The sequence below is a fragment of the Equus asinus genome, chromosome 4, assembly GCF_041296235.1.
Source record: "Equus asinus isolate D_3611 breed Donkey chromosome 4, EquAss-T2T_v2, whole genome shotgun sequence".
Taxonomy (NCBI): domain Eukaryota; kingdom Metazoa; phylum Chordata; class Mammalia; order Perissodactyla; family Equidae; genus Equus; species Equus asinus.
In genome coordinates, this window is record NC_091793.1 from 69346922 (window position 1) to 69373902 (window position 26981).

General features: G+C 53.0%; 1 protein-coding gene across 1 annotated transcript in view; it reads right to left on the minus strand.

The window, feature by feature from the left end:
* Positions 1 to 1307: 1307 nt before the first annotated feature.
* The window catches only part of LOC123285341 (coiled-coil domain-containing protein 93-like), a 56515-nt gene continuing 30841 nt past the window's right edge, over positions 1308 to 26981 (minus strand). Inside the window, exon 4 of the mRNA XM_070507468.1 lies at positions 1308 to 1629. Within this exon, the coding sequence (XP_070363569.1) occupies positions 1614 to 1629 (16 nt within the window). The 3' untranslated portion in view covers positions 1308 to 1613. The remainder of the gene's footprint in view (positions 1630 to 26981) is intronic.

Sequence of the window (26981 nt, forward strand, 5' to 3'; positions counted from 1 at the left end):
TTGTTCTGAAATAGGCCAGGCTGACTCTCTCCCTGCTGATATCTGCAGATTCTCGTTACCTGCCTCAGGGAACAGGCCCCCTCACTCGTGGTGTAACTGGATTATTGCTGGAAAGATGAGTTTGGAACTGAGGAGTTCTCTGCTAAACTGACAAGTTTAAAAGCTGATTTTGCAAAACCAACCAAGCTCCAGGCACAGTGGGCAGGCAGAGCCTGGGACTCGGTCAAGCCCTGGCCTGAGCCCGACGTCTGGGAGACAGACGTTCGGGACGTCCCAGGGGTCTGGTCTTGTCCATGTAATTCCTGATGTGCCCTCCACTTTTACGGAGGCTCCAATCTGATGGGAAAAAGGAGCTCTAGTTTATATTAAAATATTAAACTTGTCGAAGATACTGTAACAGGGTACACCGTTCCTTTGTTTACGCTGAGTGTCTGCAAAGGGTCTGGGAGGGCTGGTTCCACTCAGGATGTAATAATGGAACATTTGAGGTTCAGTAAGGCCAACAGACCAGGAGACGATGCCATTGAAAAGGTAGTTGGTTACTCACAGCTCCCTGAGGAGGGGCACGCAGGGCCACACAGGGAAGCCCAAGAGTAGTCAGGAGGCAGAGGGAGCGGGGACACTGCGGGCAGGAGCCTGTCCTGTGGTTTCTGCAGGAAGGAACAGCGAGGCAGGGTGAGCAGGCTCCGAACTGGCTGGTCTGAATAACTTCACAGGCTCTGGGGCACGGGGCTGCCCCCGTTGTCTGGTACCCACCCTGGGGGACGAGGGCAGGGGATAGCGGCCCGGAGTATGCGTGTCCAATAGAGGAGCTGGTTGGGGTGTGGATGGACACTGGATTGTTTGGTTTGTATTTCAAAAGCGGGCCCAAGAAGGAGTGCTCTTCCTGGGGGTGGGGGGTGGGGGTGACGAGGGAGGCAGGAGGCCGAATGGATAGGATTCAGAACACGGCGTGTCCCCCATATGCACACAGGACAGACGTTAAAGCATCAGGTTACAGAAGCTAGAAACATGGTCCAGACAAGGGCTCAGCTCAAATGTCACCTCCTCAGAGGAGCCTTCCCTGCCTGCTCCGTCTACAATGACAGCTGCCCCACCCCAGTCTCCCTGCCATCACCTACTTCAATCCCCTCACAGCGTTCAGGGCCCGGCCCCTTGCTCAGCACCCCCCCGTGACTCCCCACCCAGAGGAAGGTCCTCACAGGAGCTCCCATGCCCTGCACCATCTGGGCCTCCACCTCTCTCGTCTCCTCCCACCACTGCCCCCATCCCCATCCTGGTCCCCGGCCCTGCTTTTCCTCTGTGGCCCTGCTGCCTTCTAACCTGCTGTGCTCTGCTCACTGTTTGTCCCTCTGTGACGTCGGCTTCACGGGGGCGGCAGAATTTGTCTCCTTCACGACCATCGTGCCTACAGCGCAAGTCAGGGCCGGGCACAGAGCTGGGCTCCATGGACAGTGAAGGAGCTGACGGCGCTTAGCACTCCTGGAAGCGTGCTCCTGTGTGGTCTGCAGGGTTCACTCACCCAGCTCATGTCACTGAGGCCCTGCTGCTGCTGGGCCGGCTCTGGACACCAGGCACAGTGCAGCAGGAGAAGCAGGCAGAGCTCTCCATTCTCATTCAGCTGACAGCCTAGTTGGGAGACAGAGAAAAAAGAAGGAAAATATATACAATGTCAGGCGGGCATGTGTACCATGGAGAAAAATGAAGTCAAGGAGAATGTTTAAGCAAATTCCCGAGGGTGTACAGGGAGCAAGCAATGCAGAGGGTAGAGTGTTCCAGGCTGGGAGACTAGCAAGTGCAAAGGCCCTGAGGCCACAGTGGGCTGCATGTTTGAAAGTCTTTGTTATTAGTGTGGATGCTTACTTTCATCTTGAGTCTGTATTTCACTTTTGTTTGTGATCCTTGGCTTCACCTTTCTAGCTAATTAACCTGAGTTCAGCAAATTCTAACCTATTCTATGATTTAAAGGACGAATAGGTGAATTTGGGTGAAGTTAATACGTGTTCACTGAATGACCCCACTGGGCTCAGCCTTGTGAGGCACCCAGAGGCTGTGAAATCAACACAGCAGTCTCCACCTTGATGACCCCATTAACGAACATCCTCACCATCCTCCAGCCCCTCCACTGCCCCTCTGCTCCACCTCGTGTGGGTCTCGAGGTCCAACGCTGACCCTCTGTTGCGCCTTAACCCCCATATCCAGCTCCTCCTAGACTTCTCTGTCTGGGTGTCCCTGAGCTTTCTGAAGTCACTTTGTCCCAAACGGAGTTCAGCTCTCGCCCCACGTCTGCTTCCTCTCCATGAAGCCCCTTGGGTGAGGGAGCCCCCACCAGCGGACTCCTCCACCCCCAGAGAAGTGCTCTCCTGATCCCTCCTGCCAATGCATCCCACCCTCTTGATCTGCCACCTCGGGAGCCCTGGGACCCTCTCCCTCCCGTCTTCAGCCTTGGGCTGCACACTCCTCCTTTTCACAAACCCCCAAGAGGCTGGTATACTTACACACGGGGACACGGAGGTGACATAGGTGGGTGTAGGTGGGAATGGCAAGCAGCATCCCAGAGCAGAGGGCAGACCAGGGCTCCTCAGCAGGCAGAGCATGGCTGTTGTGGCATCAGGACGGCCATAAAGGGGTCGAGGTGGCCACCGCACAGCAGCTCCCCACCATTCCCCAGGTGCCCTGTGTCTCAGCCTCGGCTTGGGCTGGCTGCCCCTCCTTCTGTCTGTTAGGTAGGTGCCTGTTCATTCGTTCACTCACTCATTCGCTCATCATGTGTTTGGTTCCTGCTTGGTGCCAGGCCCTGGCTAGATGATGGCTCATCCTTGGAGACCTAGCTCAAACCTGACCTCCTCCATGAAGCCATTCTTGATGCCCACCCCCTCCTGCAGCCCCTCTGGCCTCACCTGGGCCCTCAGTGCTGTCATCACACTCTGATGAGCTCTCCAACCTGTGAGCCCTGGGGGGCTCTGGGCCAGATGCAGAAATGGGCTCAGACACGTGATGACGACTAAAACCCTGAATACACGAGAGAATTACCCACAGGCCACCTGGGGTCAAGTTCACCACCTCGCTCTCTCTCCCTCCTGGACCAGGGCTCTGCATTACCAGGAACCTGAGCGACCTTCTCTCACCCTGTGCTCATTTTGACCATAAACAGTCTGGATTTTTTTTCAATGTTAACTCTTTTTAAACTCTGAAGACATGTCATGAGGGTATCCCTCAGAAATGAGAAACGTAATTATCATTTCAAGGGATGGAATCCATCTGTTGTGTCTGAGACAAGACAGGACAATATGGAAAGCACAGGATGTTGACGAGGAGCTGGCTCAGGGGCTGGGCCTCGGGGCAGCAGGAGGAGGGGGGACAGAGACATAGATGGAGGCACAGCTGCCAGGGTGAGGGGCAAGCCGGGAGGAGGGGGAGTCCAGGGGCCTCCACACATGAGGGTGGTGGCTTCCAGAGCCTCCTCTGTCATGTACAAGTCGTGTTTCTCATCCGGCAGCACCTCGAGGCCTTTGCAAGAGCTGGTCCTCCAGCAGGAGTGCCTTTCCTCTGCTCTCTAGACAGCAGTACCCTCACCCTGTGAGACTCTGCCCTTCTGGCATCTGTTCCTCAGCCTGCCTGTCCAGTACCCCGCCCCCACCATGACACACACAGCCCGCTCTGTGCTTAGGTCACCTGGTTGTCATCGCCTAAGGCTGGCCTGTCTGCTTGTGTGAGAGACTGGCAGACTAGCTTTCTAAGTCTGCATGACCTTGGATGGGTCCCTCGTCCCTTTGGAGGCTCAGTTTCTCACTATAAGTGGGTCTGGCAGTGGCCTCCTCACGGTGGTGCTGTGCTCTCTGAGCTGCTGGAGATGGAGGGTTGAGCAGGCACCTGTTGCTGGTGCCCTTTGTGATGACCCCGGGGTCATGGCCCCAGCATGCCCAGGGTTTGTGGAACGCCTGGCTACAGTGATGCACGAGGGAGTGGGAGACGGGCAGGAGGTCAGGGCGCAGCTTTGGAATCAGAAGACACAGCCTTCCTTGGGGACAATTCCTCTGAGCCCCTGGTCCCAGGCCTCGGCCACCCACACCCCTTCTCAGCTGCCTTCAGGGCACGCAATGAACCCCTGCTCTGAGGGCTGTGTTCCCAGTCCATCTAACCCAGGCCGGACGCTGCTGTGGTCACATCCCGGGTGAAGAAGTGACGCTCCACGGGGCTAATGGGAGGACGACAAATTCAGATGCCTCCAGGGGTCAGGCTGGCTCAGGCTGCGGAGGACCTGGGCAGGGAGAAGCTTAGGGAGTGGAGGGGACTGTGGCGAGCTGGGGGCACAAGCTCTGTCCAGAGAGCGGCTCCAGCTCAGCTCCAGAAGAGCGTTGCCTTGAGGGACTGTCACAGGTGGCCAGATCTTCTCATTTCATACATAAAATAAGCTAGACTGCTGGAATTTCATCTGTAATTTTCCACTTTTTAAATGTTAGAGTTAACTTTTAAAATCTAGATTTCCCCGGGGCCCCGGGTTGAGGCTCTTGGTTTCAAATGCCTGGCCCAGGGTTGGCTCAGGAGCGGCTGCCCGAGGCGACCCGGACTCTGGATGCTCTTGGCCCTGCAGTCTCCACTCCCCTCAGATCCCCCACCTAGTGCCTCCTTGTGGATGTTCAGGGGCAGCTCAGCCCCCAGAAGAGAGAACGGGGGCCTGCGGGCTGCTGGGTGGCTGACTGCCATACGGGGGGCTGGGGTCTTAGGGGAGCCGCCCTTTCCTTCAGCAGCCCCATGGCAGGTGGTGCTGCCCAGGGCCCACACCCCCCCCCCACACACACTCCTGGCACATCCCTCCACCCCTCTGTGAGCCCGACTAGACTCGCTCTGTGCACTGACATTTTTCGGGGCACCCATGGGAAGGAGAGCAGTATGCCCTCACGGTGCAGGACAGAGAGCCGGACCCTGCAGCCTTAAACGTGTATTGAGCGCTTGTTGAGTGCTTGGTCCTAGGTTGGGAGCTCAGGAGACTGTGAGGAGAAGGAAGCCTGGGCACCTGTCCATAAGAGACCAAATAACACCAGAGGAGGAGCCAGGAATGTAGACGGCTTCAGTAAGAAGGGAGGGGGCCAGGATCTGGGGTGGCCTCAGAGCATCACCACAATCTGCTCTGGTGGGGACGGGGACAGGGTGTGGGTGTGTTTGGTGGAACAGCACGCACAATGGCTCAGAGGCGAGACGTTCACAGTGTGGGGAGTGGAGCAGATGTGACTGGGGCTCCCCGATGTCACCCTGCTCCTGGACCAGGCCTCCTTCCTCCCTTCCTCTGAGATGATGGAGATGGTGAGGAGAGCAGCTCTTAGCACTCCCGGGAGCCCATTATTAGCTCTCTGTTACAGAAGACGACACTGAGGCACAGAGAGGGGAGGGGCTTGCTCAAGGTCACAGAGCAGGAAACCTTGCTATATCCCAGGCCCCACGGCCCATGTCCTTAACTACTGCTCTGTGCTGCCTGCAGAGACACAGGCCTCGAATGGACTTTGAAAGCTGTCTGAGCCCGTGCCCCATTGGATACTGAGTCATCCTCAGGAAACACCCCCAACACCTACTTGCACATCCGCAGGGGGCGGGAGCTCACTGCCGTTCCTGGAAGCTGGCTCAGCCGCCCTGTGAATTGACCCGGGACAGTCCAGGAGACACTTGGGGCAGCCACAGGGCCCCGAGGCTCCCTGTCCCCGGCTGAGCAGCTCCAGTCCCCTTGGCTGTCCTTGGCACAGGGCCTGCTAGAGGTGACAGTCACGCAGCCAGGTGTGCAGTGCAGACAAGGACATGGTGGGCACAATGCATGCTACACACAGATGTTTGGGTATTCATTCTACAAACATTGATTCAGGCTTGGCAATGTGGCAGGCTGGACTTGGGACTGGGTATCCAGCAGCGAATACAACACAGCCCCTTGAGCTGCCGGTCTCACAGGAAAGCAGTACCTGGAGAAACTGGCCGGTGGTGCCCCCACCCCGCCCCCATGAATAATTGCTGTGGCCGTGGCTCCCAGTAAAGGGCGATGGGAGGCCCTGGATACCCCATTCGGGCACCGATCAAGAGCTGGACGCCAGAGCTGGACCACCCGGGCTCCGTGATCTGAGGCAGTTACCTCGCCTGTCTGGCCCCAGTTTCCTCATCTGCAAAAAGGGGTGATAATGGTGGTACCTATGTCAGAATTTTCATGTGAATCAGGTGAGTTTGTGTTTTTAAAGTACTCAGGACAGTGCCCAGCAGAGGACCAGGCTGTCCCTCACCTTGACATGTAGGTTTTGCTGTCCCCGTTTTAAAGATAAGAAAACCGAGGCTGAGAATGGTTACGAGGTCAGCCCTTGGTCACCCTGTCCTCATGCTGCACCACGAACATCCACGGGTCCCCTTTCTGCCCAGCTGGCCTGTGATTGCCTCATCTCTCCATTCCCAGTAACCACCTGGCAAAGCAGGTGCTGAGAACCGTCAGATGAATTCGTGCATGACTGAAGACTCAGACCCTGCGCCCTTGGGCTCCCGGGGCCTCGGACAGGACTGGGAGGCTGAGCACACTCAGATGGTGCAGGAGGTGCAGTGCGTGTCCATCGCTTCATCCACACCCAGTATGGCAGAGGGCGTGGGGCCTGGGGCCGGAGGGCACTGGAGTCATCCCGGGGGAGAAGCCGGGCAGGCAGCGGGGAGACACAGAGGCCTCAGGATGTGGGGCAGCCTCGCTGAGTTTCCAGGCAGCTGAGGCGTGGGAGTGGGGATGCCAAGGAGGGGCAGGAGATGGAGTCCAGCCTGGGACCACCCCCTGTCGGGCAGCAGTGAGAATGGGGACAAGCCCTGCCCCGGCAGGTCTCTGCCTTGTCTAGCAAAGGGGAGAGAAATGACAAGACTGGTGCAACTGGTGATTCCCAGTGCCCCGTGTGTCCCGCAAGGATTTCGTACCTTAGCATATTTAATCCTCCTGGATCCTCGTGGAGTAGCTACTGACTCCAGCCCCCAGACAGGAGGACTGAGCTCGGAGGACTCAGCGACTCAGCCCAGGACGGAGCCAGGACTCAACCGCTTCTCTCTCCCTAAGCTGGCTGCTCACACAGCAGCCTCTGCCCACCCCACCCTGCCTTCTTCCCGTGGATGCTCAATTTGGAGGAATCACAGTTGGTCCAAGCCAGTCACAGCAACCGCCCCTCCTCTCCCCCACCCCTGGTGATTGGTCGGGGCAAGGACTCGTTCTGGCCAATGAGATGTTAGAGGAAATCTGTGGGGGCTTCTGTGAGAGATTTCCCTTCCTGAAAAGAAAGAGATGGGCAGGGAGGAAGATACGCCCCTGCTTCTGGCTTGAGCCCTGACTGTGCAGATGTGGTGGCTGGAGTGGAGGCAGCCACACTATAATCATGAGGGAGCAACACCAACATTCTCTTAATGGTGGAGTAGAGAGGGGTGGCATCTGAGTCACCAATGACATTGCTGGGCTGCCAGACCACCTCTGGACTTCCCATCTTTCACATGGTCTTTAAACATTTAACATTAGATGCCTTTGTGGTTTAAGCCACTCTCAGTAGACTTTTCTGTTACTTCAGCCAAACTCCTATCTCACTGGTACAGCCTTCAAGTCTCAGTTACATATTCTCTGCCCTTAACTAGTTCCCCAGCAGACGTGGGCCTCTGACCCGACCCCCATCCCTCACCCATGGAAACAGCCCACGAGCTATGGTTCTGTCTGCCTGGCTGACTCATCTGTATTTGGGTTGTGAACAGCTCTGGGCCGGCCTCTGATCTTTCTTCTCTGCGCAGCCTGTGCCAGCACACAGCGGGCCCTCAGACACCGCAGGGACCTCGTCCCCCAACCGTGGCCAGAAGCCCCCAGCCATTAGGAAGCCAAAGAATCACTTTGACCTGAGTACTGCTTGCTGATCTTGGGACTAGCGGTATATGTCCATGCCCAGGATCCCAAACTGCAAACCCGGGTCGCTGAAGCGGAGTGTTCCCAACTTCACCACCATGCCACAGGGCCGGCCTTGATCACTGCATGCTCAACTTCGGAGGAACCACCAAACTTTTTTCCAGTGGCTGCACCATTTTATATTCCCACCGACAATGTACAAAGGTCCTGATTTCCCCACATCCTCGCCAACACTTGTTATTGGCCATCTTTTTGATTAAAGTCAGCCTGGTGGCTGTGATGTGTTCTCTCACTGTGGTTTTGATTTGCATTTCACTAATGACTAATGATGTTGAGTGTTTTGTCATGAACTTATTGGCCATTTGTAGATGTTCTTTGTAGGAATGTCTATTCAAACCCTTTGCTGATTTTTACTTGAGTTATTTGTCTGTTTACTACTGAATTTTAAGAGTTCTTTAAATATGCTGAGTACTAAAACCTTATCAGATAAATGAATTGCAAACATTTTCTCCCATTCCGTGGGTTGTCTTTTCACTTTCTTGATAATGTTCTTGGATGCACCAGAGTTTTAAGAATTATTTTTTAAATTATTATAGGTGACACCAAACCCTTGAGGGATGTAGCAGGACAAACGCAAATACTGAAGACAAAGAAATAAAGAATGCAGGTGGTGGAGGCCAAGGGCCAGATAAGCAGTTTTTTTTTTTTTTTAAAGAAGTTCTTAGTTTTAATGTTTTTTTTTTCTTTATGGTTAGTGCTTTTTTTTTTTTATTTTATTTTTTCCTTTTTCTCCCCAAAGCCCCCCGGTACATAGTTGTGTATTTTTCGTTGTGGGTTCCTCTAGTTGTGGCATGTGGGACGCTGCCTCAGCGTGGTCTGACGAGCAGTGCCATGTCCGCGCCCAGGATTCGAACCGACGAAACACTGGGCCGCCTGCAGCGGAGCGCACGAACTTAACCACTCGGCCACGGGGCCAGCCCCCCAGATAAGCAGTTTTTACAATAGATTCTATGAAAGGTCAGATGGGAGCCAGGCCACCAGGGGCTGAGAGAGCTGAGAGGCCTTGTGAAGGCATAGGGACCTGATCCGGGCAGGACTCAAGCTCATGCGCCTTAGAGATTTGTTGTCAATCCACCGACAGCACTTGGATGAGCACCTTCTCCGGGGCAGGCCTTGTGTGGGTGGGGGAGCAGCAGCGTGTGGAGGGATGGGAGGCGCCCTCAGGAAGCAGGGACAAGGGGTTAGGGTTACATATGCCCAATGGATGGCTGCAGGGGCCGTGGGAGCCCCCGGGGCCTGGGTGGCCTCATGAAAGGAGGGAGGTCTTGACTGAGACCTGCAGGGGCAGGAGCTGGCTGCTGAGGACAGACGAGGGCGAGTGCCGGGGCAGGAACGCAGTTCCAGCAGAGTCTCCTGCACAAAAGGCATGGTAGCAAAAAGAGTCTGGAATGTTCCAGTCAGAGCCCGGGCTGGGGGGTGAGGTGTGCGATCTCATGCTTGGGAGGTGGGACGGATGGTCTGTGAAAGGCCTTGTCTACCACACCAGGAGGCCCAGACTTCCTTCTGCGGACAGAGGAGCCATGGAGAACACGAAGGCAGAAGAAGGACATAATCAGATGTGCATGTCATGGCGGTCACTCAGGGCACAGAGTGGAGAGGAGGGGCCTGCTGGAGACCAGGGGAGGGAGGTGTTGGGGCAGCCTCGGGCCAGCGAGGGGGTGATGCCTGGACAGATGGAGTGCCACAGACTTCTTTCCTGGTTTCTTTCACTATTTTTTTCTTAATACTGGAGTGGTCCATGATCATTTCTGAGAACAGAAAATATCAACTAGCAAAAAGAGCATAAAGGACTGTCACAGGTATTTCTTCACAGAGAAATCGTTGCTCACACCTTGTGGCCCTTGACTGTGCGTGCACACACACACACACACACAGACACCACACTGAAATATCTCACGTGCTGGTTTGAAACTCCTAATTCTTTAACCAAATTCTTACTGCTGGACATTTTTGTTTTGAACTTTCTGCAATTACAGCTCAGAGTAGGAATAACTGACCAAAAATGAATCAGAACTAACAAGAGACAGTGTTCTAAATCTGATGACGACACCTGCTTACACAGCACAGGAGGTTGAAAAGCCCACGGGCACCACGCTCATCAGCATGGACACAGTCGGGGAGCTCAGCCTGTGAGCCTCCTGCTGGCCAGTGAGGGCCTCCTGACAGGGGGCCCAACCAGAGTATACTGAACATCACCACCTTGGTTTCTGGACCCTGGGGCCAAGTTAGGGGCACCCTGGGCTCCCCCTCAGACAGGCCTACCCCGTGGCGTGGTCTCCACTGGGAGGTCTGTCCTGGCCCTTTAACCTGGAGCCTTGTTGGAACTTAGCAGACGTGCGTTCAACAACAGATAAGGGAATAATCATCTTGATGATGCAAGGACAGAGAGGGGACTAACCACCATGAAACAGCTCTACTGAGGTATAACTGACATACAATAAACTGCACAGATTTCGTGTACAACTCAAGTTCTGACATAGGTATACTCTCAAAGAACCATCATCACACTCAAGATAATGACCACGCCCGTCGTCTCCAAAAGTTTCCTGTCACTTACTTATAATCCCTTCCCTCCCAATCCCTGTCCTCCGGCAACTACTGGTCAGCTTTCTCTCCCCATAGATGGGTCTGCGTTTTCTGGAATTGTATACCAATGGAATCATGTAAGATGTGTTCTTTCTGGCCTGGCTTCATCACTCGGTGTGATTTGAGACTCACGCACATGGTAGGGTGCACCAGCACGTCTTCTCATCACTCCCATTTTACAGAGCTGGGGCCTGCAGGAGCTAAGTAAACTGTGAGCGTCATACAGTCATGAAGACGCAGAGCCAGAATCTGCTCCCAGCTCTGTCTGGCCCCAAAGCCCATCTTCTTCTGTTTGCTACATCCCTGCCTCTAAGAACAGCCTTAGAGTGAACACAGTTTCTGAAGAGTAATTGCCAGCCTCTGCTCTGAGTGTACCCCCTGCACCCCACGCTCCGGCTCGGTCCCCGCTTCCATCGTCTCTGCACCCTCTGTGGGAGAATCAGCACCATGCTCCCTGAGTCCAGCCACCCGTCCCTGGGGAAGGGGAGGCCCGCTCTGCACATCCCCTCTGGGCTGCGAGCAGCCTGAGGGCAGGAGTGTGCTGGCCATTCAGTCCCCCAGCACCTGGCACAGGATCCCACACGTAATGCTCTTCAACAGATCTGTGTCAGACTCCATACTCCATTTTAGCTCCCTCGGGGGAGCCTTTGCGGGAGAGGACCCATGCTGAGGTCCTGGCCCTCCTGACAGAGGATTTCCAGGTCGGTCCCAGGGTGGTGTGTACCCTTAGGAGCCAGGCCTGGGCTTCCTGAAGATGGCTGCCCTGAGCCTGGCTTCGCTCTGGGCTCACCACCGTGTGGGCATCAGTCTGTCCGGTTCCTTGTCCAGCAGCACATCCCTCCCACCTGGGTGCTCATCCCCTGGGAGGCCCGAGGCCTGTGCAGTCAGTGGCCCTTCCAGGGTAGGGCTCAGGCCTCTGGACCAGCCTTGGCTGAGCTGGCTGTGCCCCAAGATCTCGGCTCCTCCAGCAGGCCTGCCAAACATGAGATCTGGACTCCTTCAAACCAGGGCTGGAACTCTGGCCATCCCATCGCTACTGGAAGACTCTGGGCAGCTCTGTCACTCCCCCACCCACGCATTCACGCATTCATTCACACAAACCTCTGTGCTGGGCCCAGAGAGGAGAAAGACCCAGGCCAGGGACACTGTACGCTGCTGTGCAGGTTGCATCCTGCACAAGGACACCAGTCAAGGGAGCAAGTACTCCATTCACTAAGCCCTTACCCCTGGGGTAATTGGGGGCTTCTCCCTGGAGGAAGGATTCTGTGCAGTGGCCCTGACCCCTCCGTGTCCTCAGGGAGTCTGTGGCTGGGGGCAGTAGGGGAAGAGACATGAAACTATGCTTATAACACAGCACAATCAGGGCTGTGCAAAGATGAACACTGATTTCATGGGCATTGCCCCACCAGTCAGAGCCTATCCAGGGGGGCTTCTTGGGGAGGTGACATTGCCACAGAGACATGAGGATGTGAAAGAGGGGAGGGCTGACAGTGAGTGGAAACCCTAAGCAGAGGTGGAGGCAGGTGGGTGTGCAGTGGGTGGAAGGGCTGTGAATATTTCAGAGTGGCAGGAGCAGGAGTGGTGGGGGCCATGGCAGGACCCACCTGAGGGCAAGGAGGAAGCGCTGCAGGGTTTTCACCAAGTGGGGGGGCTCTTAGCCTCAACTCCTTCGTCTGTAAAATGGGCACAGCAATCCTGCTTCTCCGGGTCATGGGATGTACCCAGCACACGGTAGGTGCTCAAGAACGGGGCAGTCCCCGTGTCCGCCCTCCCAGCCAGGGTAAGGGCAGGTGCCATGCTGACCAGGCCTGCCACCCTCTCCTGCCCCGGAGCCCTCCATAGTGGGGTCAGGTGGTGAAACCAGATGCCAGCCCAGAGAAGCAGGACGACGTGCCTCTCTGTCACCCTCCCCCAGACACCCAGCTGTGGCTCTGTGACACCTGGTTCACCTCCCCTGGCACTTAGCCCTTGAGGCAGAGCCAAAGCAGCCAGCAGGGCCGAGCCAAGCAGCATACAGGGCAGCTGGGCTCACCGGGGCCTGGCCTCCGGGACTGGGGCCCACCAGTGGGACAGGAACCAGAGAGACCTCGAGGCTCCACAGTACCTGTCTGGACGCCCCTCCTCCCCACAGGAGCAGGCACACCCGCCCTTGTCCCCATCCCCACCCCACCTGGCCAGGCTCAGTCAAGCAGCCGCGGGACCCCGGCCTCACCGACCCTTGTTGCTCTCTCAGCACCTCCTGCCCCAGCTGCTTGGTTTAGCAAAACTGTAGTTTTAAACACGTTAACATTTGCTGTTTTTCTGTTTATACAAGCAATATAGGTTCATTTTAGAAGCCTTGAAAAATACGGACAGGTAAAAGAAGGAACCTAAATGACCAGTCCGTCTCCCAGAGACAAACATTGCTGAATTAACAGTGTCTTCCTTCCTGACCTTTCACCCCTGTGTGGGTGGACACGCACTCGCGCGCACACACACATCCCTGGGATTGCAGTGCACACACAATTCCACATCTTGTGGAAGTTTTAAGCCCCAGGTTAGGCCATGGGGGGTGGGGCCTGGCTGGGGACAAGGGAGGAACCTCAGCCCATCCCAAGTCCAGCAGGACGTTATCCAGGGTGTGGAGGCGGGTCAGCCAGGGGCCGGCTGGCAGAGAGGACCCTCCCGAGGACTAGCGGCAGAGAGGTTCCGGCAGGACGGCAGGCAGAGGCATGGGCAGGGCTAAGGGGCTTGCGAGGGCGGGGGACCAGGACAAGCCCAGCAGGAGCCTGAGGGGCCACCTGGCAGGAGCTGTGGCCACGTAGGAACGCAGCCTCCCTCTGGATCCAGGCCTGGCAGGGAGGGGCCAGGAGAGTCAGCACTCGTCTCTCTGTCCACTTGTCCTCCTGTCCACATGCCTGTGGGGACCCGACCAGCCAAGCCCACTTGGAAGCCGGGAGAGATGGGGCCTGAGGGGCAAGTGGAGAGAACCCAGCCCAGGGGGGACCCGAGAGAACAAGTGAAACCAGAAACCAAACGTCTCGGGGAAAATGGGGGAGGGCGAGGTGGGGGTCTCCTGCTTCTCAGTGGGAGCCCCAGAGGTGTAACCCCAATAAACAATCTAATAGCAGTGTGGACGAGACCATCCCAGGACCCACTTCTCTCTAACCCAGACCCTGGCCCCATGTGGGGAATTTGATAAGTTGTCAGAATTGGAACAGGAAAAATCTCACATTCTGGGTCATTCTCATTAACATCAGCTCAGGGGGGTGGGGCCTTCTCTCACGACCCCCAAAGTCCTGCGTGCCTCACAGTCGTCCAGCAAAGGTTTGGGGATTGATTCAAATTGACATAGGGTTCACTCGTGGCGTTGCAGGTAACCTTTGACCCTGCTGGACTGAACCTGTCTCTCTCTGTTTGGACAATTAGAATTTGCCTTTGCGCTCAAACCCATCTCAAACGCACGTGCGGTCTCCTCTGCACAGACTCCACTGCAGAAGCTCCCCCTTGGCTGCATTCACCCTCCTCTCCGGCATCGAGGCTCCCACAGCCTGGAATTGCAGCTCAGGTTAATTAGCAGCGTCATGAAGACACATCTGTTGCCAAAAACCCAGTGTCCTGCACATTTGAAGGTGAGCCTGAGGATGACTGTGGATCGTCCACGCCACCACGGCCTCCCCCAGTGCAGAGGCTGAGAAGTGACTGCATTTCCACGTCACAGGACACGAGATCGAGGTGGTCTGAGGCTGGCCCAGCTCCGCCCGGTGCCCTGGGTTCACTGGACAGGGTTTGCTGAGCACCCACGGGCACTGCGCTTGTCACGAGGGAGAGGGAGAGAGAAGACCAGCCCTCGTCCTCCCCAAGTCCCCCACCCAGGGGGGATGATGATGGGGAGACACAGGCACGTGCTTCGAGGATGTGAGAGGTGGAGGTCACAAGGGGCTGTGACCTGGGCTCAGAATCGAGGTGTCGCCTTTGGCCTGGCCATGCAGAGTGGCTGGGGTGAGGCAGGTCTCACTCCAGGCTGTGCAAAGGCCTGTGGTGCAGAGGGACATGGCCCTGAGTTCTGTCACACAGAGGGGCCAAGGCCTGGGTGGGGGGCAGTGTGGCAGCAGAGGGGTGTCCCTCCGTCTCCGTGTGGCAAGATGGGCAGGTGTCAGTCCTCTCACTTTCTAGTGGAGGCCAGCCGGGCACATCCCCTCTCCACCTGCACCTCCAGGCTGGGTGAGGCGCCCCTTTCGTGGCTTCCCTCCGTACCCAAGCTGGCCTCTGTCCTAGTTCTCACCTTTGCAGGGGGCCAACACTGACGAGGCACCAGGAATGTAAAGTTGAGTAGCTCTCCCCAGTTCCGCCCTCAAGAAGCGCATAGGAGACATTCAGGGGCCACGGTGGGCGGGGGAGAGTGAGGGAAGGACTCCCTGGAAGCTAAAAGGCCTCTGGCCTCCGCTCTCTGGGCCGGGCCCTGAGGGGAGGATGACTTTCAGGGCCCACCTACCCTCGTGGCCCCTCAACAGGTGTCTGCATCCAGCCTCTGACCTCACTCACCCCCGTCCAGCCTGGAGTGGCTCTTGGTGAGACAGGTGAAAACTGGCTCTCCGGGAGAGACCGCGGCCCCATGGGGACCCTGCCAATGCCCCCTCCGCTGGCCCAGAGATGGCCTACAGCCTACCCCAGCCAGGGGCCTTCTCTGCAAGGCTACAGGCTGTGGGGAAGGTAGAGGTGGGGAGGTTATGGTCTGTGGAGCAGGCCAGCGCTCTCGGACGCAAGAGAAGGCAGAGCACTAAAGGGAGGTGGCCGCCAGCCCAGCCCAGCCCAGCAGTGCCCCTCCCTTCTTGGCCAGTCACAGCCATGGGCAGAAAAGGCCAGGCCTCCCAGGTCCCCTCTTCCTATAAACACACACACCCGTGATGTGTGCTCGAAACATCCTTCTGGAACTCCCCCAAACGAAGGCGAGCCTTCCAGTGCCAGTGTGTCACCTATCAGAGTAGCGAGCAGCCCCGGACAGACCTCAGTCACTCGTGCCCCCTCGAGCTGAGTGACCCTGGGCAAACCACATGGCTGACCCCCACGTTAGCTTCCAGGGCTGCTGTTCGAACAACTACACACGAGGTGGCCTGAAGCTACAAAGGTCTGTCCTCTCACAGTCCTGGAGGCCAGAGTCCAAGGTCAAGGTGCTGGCAGGGCTGGGTCTCCCGGGGGCTCTGGGGGAGGATCTCTCCCCCTCCTGGTTCTGGAGGCTGCCGGCAGCCCTCCGTCCCCTGGCTTGGGGCTGGGAGACTCCAACCTGGCCCTGTCATTACATGGCCTTCTTCTCTGTCCCTACCCCATGTCAGGGTCTTGAATCTCCCTCTACTTTCTCTTAAGTACAGGGCCCACCCCAGATTCAGGATGAACTCTTTTGACACCCTCACCTTAGTTATACCTGCAAAGACCTAGATCCAAATAAGGTCGCAGTCAAGGGACTGGGAGTTAGGCCTTGGGCATATGCTTGTGGGGCCTCTATTCAACCCACTGCACCTTCCGAGCCCCCATTTCCTCCCTTGTGGATGGGTGTCATGGAGACCCCCTGAAGGTGTGAGGATGGCCTGAGCACACAGGTGCAGCCAGCACAGGGCCTGGGCCCTAAGAGGCTGGACCTTTGTTCTTCAGGTCCCCTGGCTGGCAGCACCATGAGGACCAGCTTCTCCGGGCGAGCCTGTCCCTCTCCAGTGAGGGAGGGAAGAGCAAGTGGGAGCAGAGAGAGCTTCCTGGACACAGGCAGGAACATCTAATAACGTAACCGAACCTCTGCCCCAGGGCCTCCACTGGATCCTGAAGGCAGCTCGAGGTCAGAGTCTCAGAGGCTTGAGAACCAGCCGGCTCGGCTCCAGGAGGACCCGTGGGTCCTCAATTCCCCCTTCCTGGAGGCCAGGCCCCTTCCACTCCTGCCCTGCCCAGCAGACTCAGGAGCCCCAGCACTGGGTGACCCTGGCCCCATTTCCTCATGCGCAAGATTAGCAGCTCCAGAGGAGGGGTCCCGAGGTCCCGCTTCCCAGTCCTAGCTGACCCTGAGGAGGATGCACCAACGTCACACTCCCAGCCTCAAAGGGCTTCTCTTCACACCCACTTTGCCTGGGCTCCTCCAGGCCTGCCGCCGATTCAGGGACAAGGATGCTGCTGGAAGGTGGGCTGCCCAGGGCCTGTGGGCCTCTGTGCCAGGAGCTGAGTGCATTTCCTGATCTCCAGTCTGCAGGCTCTTTGAAGATGGCGATCCTGCTTCCCCAACCTCAGCCACACGTGGAGAGGTGGACGGGCCCATGTGCAGATGACTCGGGGGGGCCTGGGACTTCAGGCTGCAGTCCCTGCACAGTCTCTTCTGTGGGGATAACCAGGGAGCGCGGTGACCAGGCACCGAGGCGTGGCAGGCCGAATTCTAAACTCTCTCTCTGCAAGTGTAAACCCACTCAGTCCCACCCCAGCCTTCCAGAGACCTACCATTAACTCCATGTTACAGATGAGGAAACTGAGGCCCAGCCGGGAAGTGGAGTGGGTTCAGGCCTGAGCGTCCTGGCTCCACAGTCTCTGCTCCTGAGCAGCAGCCCCAGCGAGGGCGCCAGCTCATGCAGGGACCACAGAGAGGCTGACTGAGGCGGCTGCGGGAGCTGCGGTGGCAGCGTGAGGAAGAGGAGTCCCAGATTCGGTGCCAGCTGGGCTGGGGCTTCCCCAAAATTGGTGATGTTTAGGGACATCTCAGCTGCCTCTTTGGGGCAGAATCCTGAGAGGGAGGGACCCCACACACAGGCTGTGCCCTTGGGGACCTGGATGGAACCCGGCTGCTTTCCCAGAACTGTGTGTGTTGGGACTCAGAGGACCAGCCTAGCCTGGGGCTCTCTTTGACCTTTCTCCTTTAGTCCTTTGCCCATTCTGATTTGCATTACAGGGTCCTCTGCCCTCACCCACTCTCCTCACACACGCAACCGGCACTGACGCTGCTCAAACCATCATTGGCCCTCAAGGACAAACACGGTCCCTGGAAATCCAGACCTATTCTGGAACAGAGGGCACAACTGCCCCAAATCAGCCCTGTGCCCTGCTACCCCTCCCTCATTGGGGTGTCCCGGTGCTGCCAGGCTTCAGCCCCACCACCCTGGGGCTTGGCAAGGCCACCATTCTGGGAGGGTTTACCCCAGGCTTCCAGCCGACTCTGCCACTTCCTGCCGGGCCATCTGCCTGAGCCTCGAGACTTCATCTTGTGAGTGGGAATGAGAACCCCTCCCTCGTGGGGTGGGGCTGAAACCTGCACCATCTCACGTCTGTGAAACTGGCTGGCGCAGACCTGGCCACAAGAGGCCAGCAGTTCGTGGATTTTAGCTGGATTTCTGCACAGGCAAAGGGCCCGGGACCTTTCCAGCTTGGAAACCCTGAAGCTCTGAAATCCCAAACTGAAGCTCCCCCCAGACCCCACAAATCCGGCCTCTCCTTGCCTCTCAACCCTTCGGCCTGGTTGGGAAGGATCGTATCCAGCCTTGCGCAGCAACTACCTTAAATTGTAACTAATTCAATTTTAAATTTTAACTACCTTAAATTTTTTAATTGTTTAAAAGATTATATAAGTATTATATAAACATATTCTCTTTGTAATAAAATTAAGCACTATGGACATATACAAACTACAGACTAAAAATCCCCCATTAACCCCCCGCCCTCGCCTCCATCAGTCTCCCTTCCAGAGTTGAACATGGATTCTTCTAGATGGCTTCCATCTATTTCCACAGACACACACCTGCAGAGAGGCCCAAACTCAGTCTGCAACTGGCTTATTTCACATAACAATACGGTGGACTTTCTGTGTTGCTGCATGTTGATCTATCTTATCACTTCAACAACTAACTAAAATTTTTTGCAGGATATATACACCACAATCTATCAATTCCCCTGTTTATGGACATTTACGTTATTTTTAATTTTCACTCAAATAAGGCTGCAATGCACATATCTTTTTTCGTTCATGAGAGTATTTCTATATGTTAGACATTTTGGAATTACTGTCCCTGGTCAAAGGGCATTTGCATCACGTGTGTGGACAAACACTGATAAATTGCTCTCCTGAAAGACTGAACCAGTGACAGCCCATCACACTGAGAGCGCCCGTTCCCCATGCCAGTCAGCAAGCAGCAGCATCAATATTCTTCATTTTTGCCATTAAAAACTTTTTATTGTCTGATTTGCAGTTCCCTGATCACGTCTGGTTGGGCGTCTTTTCAGGGCTACTGGCCGATTGTATTGACTCGACTGTGAACTGTCTCTTTCCATCCTTGCCCGATCTCTTAGCTTCATTCTCTTTTACTTATTCGTGTGTAGGCTTTGCCTCCTTTTAAAAAAGGGATAAATACGCAGAATTTAAAAAATTCAAATAAAACAAAAGGTACAGAGTGAAAAGGAAGTCGCCTTCCATCCCTGACTCCCAGCCCCCGCCTGGCGCCCGGGGCCGACGACTCCACTGGGCACACAGGCACCGTACACACAGCCACACGACCTTCAGGGGCTCCCGGAAATGTTTTAATTTTAATTTCTTTTACAATCACAAGAAAAAATAAATATAATAATAATGAACATATAATAAGGAACCCAGCCTGGATGATATTTGTCTTTATACCAAGGCAATTATAAAACATAATTTTTAATATTTTTTAAAGGAGGCAAAATTGCCCAGGACCCACGAACGTCATAACGCATGCCAGCCTGCCAGTGACAAGTATTTACCAGTTTCTTGGGCATCATTCTAAAAATATTTTATGCATACTTGTTTTTAATATTTATGTATAAATGGTTTTTCTTCTTTGTAATTAGGCAACATTTTAAACATATAGAAAAATAAAGGAAATAATGTAACAAACACTCATGAATCCAATACCCAGATTAAATAGAAGTAAATACAACTTTAACCATACTCGCTTCAGAGATATTTTTAATTTGATAAAGGAAATGGAATGTGCTGTATAAAGCTAATCCCCCTCCCACGGTTCCCCTCCCTCGCTACCCTGAAGTTGCTGCCGGTCGCTCCCGAGCTGTCTCTGTGCAGACCACAAGCACTGTGCTAAACCCCGCGGTCATGGACTTCTCAGCGCTTGACGGAGTGGACCGCTCCCTCCGCCTCGAGACACTGCCTTCCGTGCTCCCAGGAGCCCTCACTCTCCCGGTTTTCCTCCTCCTCCACTGGCTGCTCCTTCCAGTGTCCTTCACTCGGTCCCCTCATCTTCCCCACTGCTTGCTGTTGAAGGGCCCGGGGCTCTGTCCTTCTCCTGTCTGTCTGCACTCTCTCCATCATTCTCCAGTCTCTGACTGACATCCAAATTAATATCTCTAGCCCAATACTTTCACCTAAGTCCACACCCACAAACTCAACTACCTACCGGATAAATGCTCTTGGGGGTGTGGTGAGCATCTCTAACCAAAGGACCGGAAGCAAACTCATGCACTCCCCCCCTCGCAAATCTCCCCCATCTCAGTACATGAGCCCCAACCCTGGCATCATTCTTGATTCCTCTCTCTCACATACCACACATCAACAGCAATGAACAAATCCTGCTGGCTCTACCTTCACAATATTCCAGAATTGGACCATTCTCACCAGTTCCACTCCTGCCGTCCTGGCCTGAGCTGCACCTGTCACCACGTGCCATACCAAAGGACTTGTTGGTTCACTCACTGTTCATCCTCCCCTGCTAGCAGGTCAGTTCCAAGAAGGCAGGGACATTATCCGTTTTGTTTATTCCTACCTCACCCACATAGAGAACCATGCTGATACGTTCAATAAACATTAGTTGGATGAGTGAATATTTCAATAATCAGGTTTATTTCTATACCTTATTCTGTTTCATTGAATGATTTGTCTGTTCATGCACCAATACCTCAGTATTTTATTACTTAACCTCAAAATATGTTTGGTAAATAGTTCATATACCTACTGATTATTATTCTTTTTCAAAATTGACTTTGTTATCCTTATGCATTTCTAATTCAGATGAACTTTAAGAGTCATCTTGTCAAGCTTCACTGAAATCCTGTTGGCGTTTTGATTAGAATTACTTTTGTGGACTTACACATTGATTTGGGAAGACACGGCCTCTTGACCCGGTCACATCTCCCTCTCCTACAACACTGCCTGTCTCTCCATTTCTTCAGGTTTTTTACATCCTTCCATCTAGTTTTAGAGTTTCCTTTACGTCAATCTGGCACATTCCTTGCATTACTGAGAAGAATTCTATCGGTCATGGTACATTTTTTTCTTTTAATTCAGTAGTGAATTGACTATGCTAATATTTAATCTAAGATATATGCATGTCAGGATCATAAAAAAAGGCAGGAAGATCTTTACTTTTGTTAAGTTGTGGAACAGTTTATATTATACAGGAATTGTATCTTCCTTGACAGCTTAGTAGAACTTACCTACAACACTGGGCTTGCTGTCTTTTGAGGTATAGATCTTTGACTATCTTTTCAATCGCTGTTTTGTTTCATATCCCTTTTAACAGACTTTGTTTCCTAGAGCAATTTTAGGTTCACGGCAAACATTGAGTGGCAAGTACAGATACCCTGTACATATTCCCCCAGCCCTGCCCCACACACAACATACCCCACTATCAACATCCCGGCACCAAAGTAGAGTATTTGTTACAGTTATGAACCTGCATCAACGCATCATTATCACCCAAGTCCATAGTTTCCATGGGTCACTCTCGGTGTTGTACATTCTATGGGTTTTGACGAATGTGTAATGACACATATCCACCATTATGTCATCACACAGAGTATTTTCACTGCCCTAAACATCCTGCATGCTCCACCTGCTCATCCCTTCCTCCCTCCTATCCCCTGGAAACCACTGTCTTTTTACTGCCTCCAAAGTTTTGCCTTTTCCAGAAAGTCACATCACTGAAATCATGCAGTACGTGGCCTTTTCAGATTGGCTTCTTTCACTTAGAACATGCATTAAAAGTTCCTCCATGTCTTTTCATGGCTTAACAGCTCATTTTTTATTCCATTGTCTGCATGCACCACAGTTCATTCATCCATTCACCTCCTGAAGGACATCTTGGTTGCTTCCAAGTTTTGCAATTATGAATAAAGCTGCTAGAAACATCCAGCGCAGGTTTTTGTGTGTGGACGTAAGTTTTCAACTCATTTGAGTAAAACCAAGGAGCATGATTGCTGGATCATACGGTAAGAGTATGTTTAGTTTTGTAAGAAACCACCACACTGTCTTCCAAAGTGGCTGGACTGTTTTGCGTTCCCATCAGCATTGAATGAGAGCTCCTGGTGCTCCACATCCTGGCCAGCATTTGGCGTTGTCAGGGTTCTGGGTTTTGGCCATTCTATTCGGTGTCTAGTTGTATCTCACTGATGTTTTCATTTGCACTTCCCTGATGACATATGACGCACAGCATTTCTCACATGCTTATTTGCTGTTTGTACATCTTCTTTAGTGAGGTGTCTGTTTAGATCTTTTATCCATTTGTTAATTGAGTTTTTGTTTATTGCTGAGTTTTAAGAATTCTTGGTATATTTTGGATAACAAACCTTTATCAGTTAAGTCTTTTGCAAATATTTTCTCTTTCTGTGGCTTTTTTTCCTCATTCTCTTGAATAATTTATATTTTCCTAGAAAATACCTTCAATTCTTTTAGTACAAGTGTTTACTCATGTCCTCTGTATCTGCACTAAATTCACCTTCTTGGGTGTCTGCTCAACATACAGCTGGGTGCTGGGCATTCACTGGTTAAGTACCTAGGCTGATTCCCAAGAACATGAACATTCTCCATTGGGGAGCTCCCCTTCATCATGATGCAACAACACTACGGTTTGGGTAGGATTCACACACATCCAGCATCTAGATTAGTCCAACCAATGTAATTAATTCACTAATTCCCCCCTGGAAGTTTGGGGGCCTATAGTCCCTGCTCCTGGCAGCCACATTGGGACCAAAAGGAAACCAGCCTGAGGGTAAAATCTATAGAGAAGGGCAGAGCTGAGAGTGAGGGAGAAAAAGTGAGCTGGAGCCCTGAGCAAACTATGCCTGAAGCCTGTCTAATTCAAGATCTTCTAGTTTTTGCCAGCTCTTTTATTTTAATTTTTTGGTAATTAAGTAATTTTTTTTTTAAAGTTTCAGACCTTCAGAAAGTTACAAGAATAATACAAAGAACTTCTTCATACTCTACATTCCGAATCTCCAACTGTTAACATTTTACTCCACTTCTCTCCCTCTTTTTTTTCCTGCCCATAACCTCTAAATACCCTAGTGTGTAGCTAGTCAGTCTCCTACGTTAGAATGATTCCTCCAATCAAGAAATGAACATTGATACCAATCTCCCATCCAGTCCATAGATCTCCTTCCAATTTTACCAACTATCCCACGAATCGCTTTTTCTTTTTGGCCCAGGATCCTGTTCGAGATCACACGTTGTGTTTATTGTCCCGTCTCTTCGGTCTCCTTCCATCCAGAACGGTTCCTCGGCTGTTCCCTGTCTCCCCTGCCTTGAGAGTTTTAAGAGTACGGGACTTTCACTCCACAGGATGATCTCAACCTCAGGCCACTCGGGGTGTGCACACGTGCAGACCCGGTCCTACGTTCTTGCAATTAACTACAGAGACGCCTGCTGAGCTCTTCTCCATGCATCGCACCAGGAGGCCCACTATGTCCGCATCCCACCCCTCAAAATTCATATAACATAAAATTCACCATTTTAAAGTGTATACTTCAGTGGTTTTTAGTGTATTCACTATTTTGTGCAAATCCCACCACTACTGAATTCCAGAATAGTTCCATCTCCCCAAAAAGAAACTCCATCCCTACTAGCAGTCTGTCCCATTGCCCCCTCTCGGCATCCCTTGGCAACCACTAATCTACTCTCTGTCTCTATGCATTTGGTCATTTTGGACATTTCACATAATGGAATCATACAACATGTTGCCTCCTGTGCCTGGCTTCTTTCATTTAGCATGTTTTCAAGGTTCATCCATATTGTAGCATGAGTCAGCACTTAATTCTCTTTTATAACTAAATAATACCCTACTGTATGGACAAACCATATTTTGTTCATCCATTGCTCAGCTGATAGACATTTGGTTTGTTTCCTCTTTTTGGAGACTGTGAATATTGCTGCTATGAATATTCACGTACAACTTCATTCACTTTTGTTTCGATACCACCTGGTACGGTGCCTGGCACACAGTCGGTACTCAATAAACGTTTGCTGAATGAATGAAAAGTCCAGCTCATTTTCCTAAAGGGCTCCTCCTCCATGTGGCATAGAGGCAATGCTTCCATAACAAAGAACAGCTGTCCTCAGTTGCCTATTAATGCCTGCCTCATTGCGTTCAGTGTCTCTGAACAGAAGGTGTTCCAGTGTCTCCGGGAGACTCTTCCATGTTGTCCGAGCTTCATCAAGAGAGTAAGATAGCCCTTTACGGCCTGTCATCCCTCACAAAGAGCAGGGGAATGCTTCCACTAATTTCTACTACAAAAGCATTTACTTCTCTTTTATCCTTTCTATGCTGCTCTATCCTACACCCTTTCCTCTTGCCCTGTCAGCCCTGCCCTTTCTTCCCAAATGCCAGGCTGAACTTCAGTGCCATATACTTCAGTACGTTCCTGCCTTCCCTATCGTGAGCTCCGACTCCCCAAGCGGGCTCACGTCCTACACCGTCAGCATCAATGGCGTCCCAGCCCTCTTACCCCTCAGTTCCCTTCCTCATGCCCTAGACTTAGTATCGGGTCTTCGACATCAAGGGGGACCATCCAGAATAGCACAGTCCACGAGAAATACGGGAGCCACACACAGAACTTAAAATCAGTAGATTCACCTCTCAAGACACTCCAAACATACTCAAACATTGTCCAATAGCTAAATCAATCATGAATTTTTAAATTTAAGTGTGTCTTAATTAAAATTAACATTCTGTTCCTGAGTCACACTAGTCACATTTCAAGTGCTCAATAGCCACATGTGGCTAGTGGCTACCACGTAGGAACTCACAATTCTAGAAAACAAACCAAACATCAAGAACAATAGCCACAGGGCAAATTAAGACACATATCAAACTATCTGCAACCCAGAACAAAACAAGGACATTTAAAAACCCCTAAATACTAAGGACTGTGGGCCCTAGTCTTTGTTCATCCAGCAAGCATTTATTAACTACCTTCTATGAGCATGTCATCGGCCTTACCGTGAGAGGGGACACAAATAGCCTGGGAGAGACACGTCAAATTTCATTTACTAAGTACAGAATGAATTCAAGGCAACTCGAAATTGAGCCTCAAATAGTGTAAAAGAGGCTAATTCCAGCATTCTAGTGGCTGTGCTTCAAAATTCCACTTGCAAGTCAAACACGCTGCACATAAAACGCATTTCCCCACAGTGGCAGTTAGTAGAGCATGGTTAGGTGTTTAAGTTGGCTCCTAAAAGTTGATTTGATCTACAATAAAATTGAAATATTACAAAGTTACAATTTTGTCTAAGCCTAAAATCAAACTATGAATCCCTGTATTTCCAACAGCGTAACATTTAAACAAATATAGCCAAACATGTTTTTAATGGACACACGGTCCTTAAGGCCTTCAGCAGGGCTGACCAGGCTTAAAGCTCAGCCTTATTTGAGCCACTAAAAGTCTAAAAGGAGGAATAAGCTGCAATGCTGACCTCAAAGCCAGATGCACTGTGGGCCTAGGCTGACGAGTGATCTTCAGTCCCAAAGAGGAAACTCTAGTTTCAGACTTTCTTCCTCTCGGAGTCAAAATACTTTCCCTCTGATCAAGAGGTGAGATGAAGAGGAAAACAGAAGTCCTGACAACAGATGGGGAATCTGGATTCCTAGGTGGGGATGAGCAAGTAAGGGATGCCACGACATAAAGGGAGAGGCAGGATACAGCAGAGCGAGTCTAACAGAGGGTGGATGGACGCGCCAGGTATGTGTGAGTGGGCTTGGACAGCACCACCTGCCACGGGGCCGCTGCAGGAAAGGGTGACTCCCCCAAGAGCCCAGCGCCCCCATATGGGAGCCAGCCACCCAGGAGCCAACAGGCCAACATACTCTGCCTTGGGGGATGAAGCTGTCCCCTGAACATGCACAAGGAGGCACTAGGTGAGGGAGCTAGGAGGGGGAATAGAGTCACAAGAGCATCCAGTCTGCCAGCTGCTCCTGAGCCCACACACAGCCAAGCATTTTAAACCAAAACAGGGAATAGCGGCAAATCTAGATTTTAAAAGTTAACGCTAACATTTAAAAACTGGAAGATTACCAACAAAATTCCAGCTGTCTAGCTTATTTTATGTATGAAATGAGATCTGGCCACCTGTGACAGTCCCTCAAGGCAACGCTCTTCTAGAGCTGAGCTGCAGCTGCTCTCTGGACAGCGCTTGTGCTCCCAGCTTGCTACTCCCTAAGCTTCCCCCTGCCCAGGTCCTCCACAGCCTGAGCCAGCCTGACCCCTGGAGGCATCTGAATTTGTGGTCCTCCCGTTAGCCCCGTGGAGCTTCACTCCTTCACCCGGGACGTGACCACAGCAGTGTCCGGCCTGGGTTAGATGCACGGGGAATGCAGCCTCAGAGCAGGGGTTCACTGAGTTCCCCGAAGGCAGCTGAGAAGGGGTGTGGGTGGGCGAGGCTTGGGACCAGGGGCTCAGGGAAGTGTCCCCAAGGAATGCTGTGTCTTCTGACTCCAAAGTTGCACCCTGACCTCCTGCCCATCTCCCACTACCTCATGCATCACTACAGCCGGGTGTTCCACAAACCCTGGGCATGCTGGGGCCATGACCCTGGGGTCAGCACCAAGGGCACCAGCAAGAGGCACCCATCCAATGCGCCATCTCCAGCAGCTCAGAGAGCACAGCGCCACAGTGAGGAGGCCACTGCCAGACCCACTTATAGTGAGAAACTGAGCCTCCAACTGAGCCTCCAAAGGGACAAGGGACTGGTCCAAGGTCACGCAGACTTGAAAGGCTTAGAAGCCAGGTCTGCCGGTCTCTCACACAAGCAGACAGGCCAGCCTCAGGCGATGACAACCAGGTGACCTAAGCACAGAGCGGGCTGCGTGTGTCATGGTGGGGGTGGGGGTACTGGACAGGCAGGCTGAGGAACAGATGCCCAGAGGGCAGAGTCTCCCAGCGTGAGGGCACTGTTGTCTGGAGAGCAGAGCAAAGGCGCTCCTGCTGGAGGACCAGCTCGTCCTAAGGCCTGGAGGTGCTGCAGGATGAGAAACACAGCTTGTACATGACAGAGGGGGACTCCGGAAGCCGCCACCCTCACGTGTGGAGGCCCCTGGACTCCCACTCCTCCCGGCTTGAACCCCACCCTGGCAGCTCTGTCTCCATCTAAGTCTCTGTCTCCCCTCTTTCTGCTGCCCCGAGGCCCAGCCCCTGAGCCAGCTCCTCCTCAGCATCCTGTGCTTTCCACATTGTTCTGTCTTGGTTCAGGCACCACAGATGCATTCCCTCC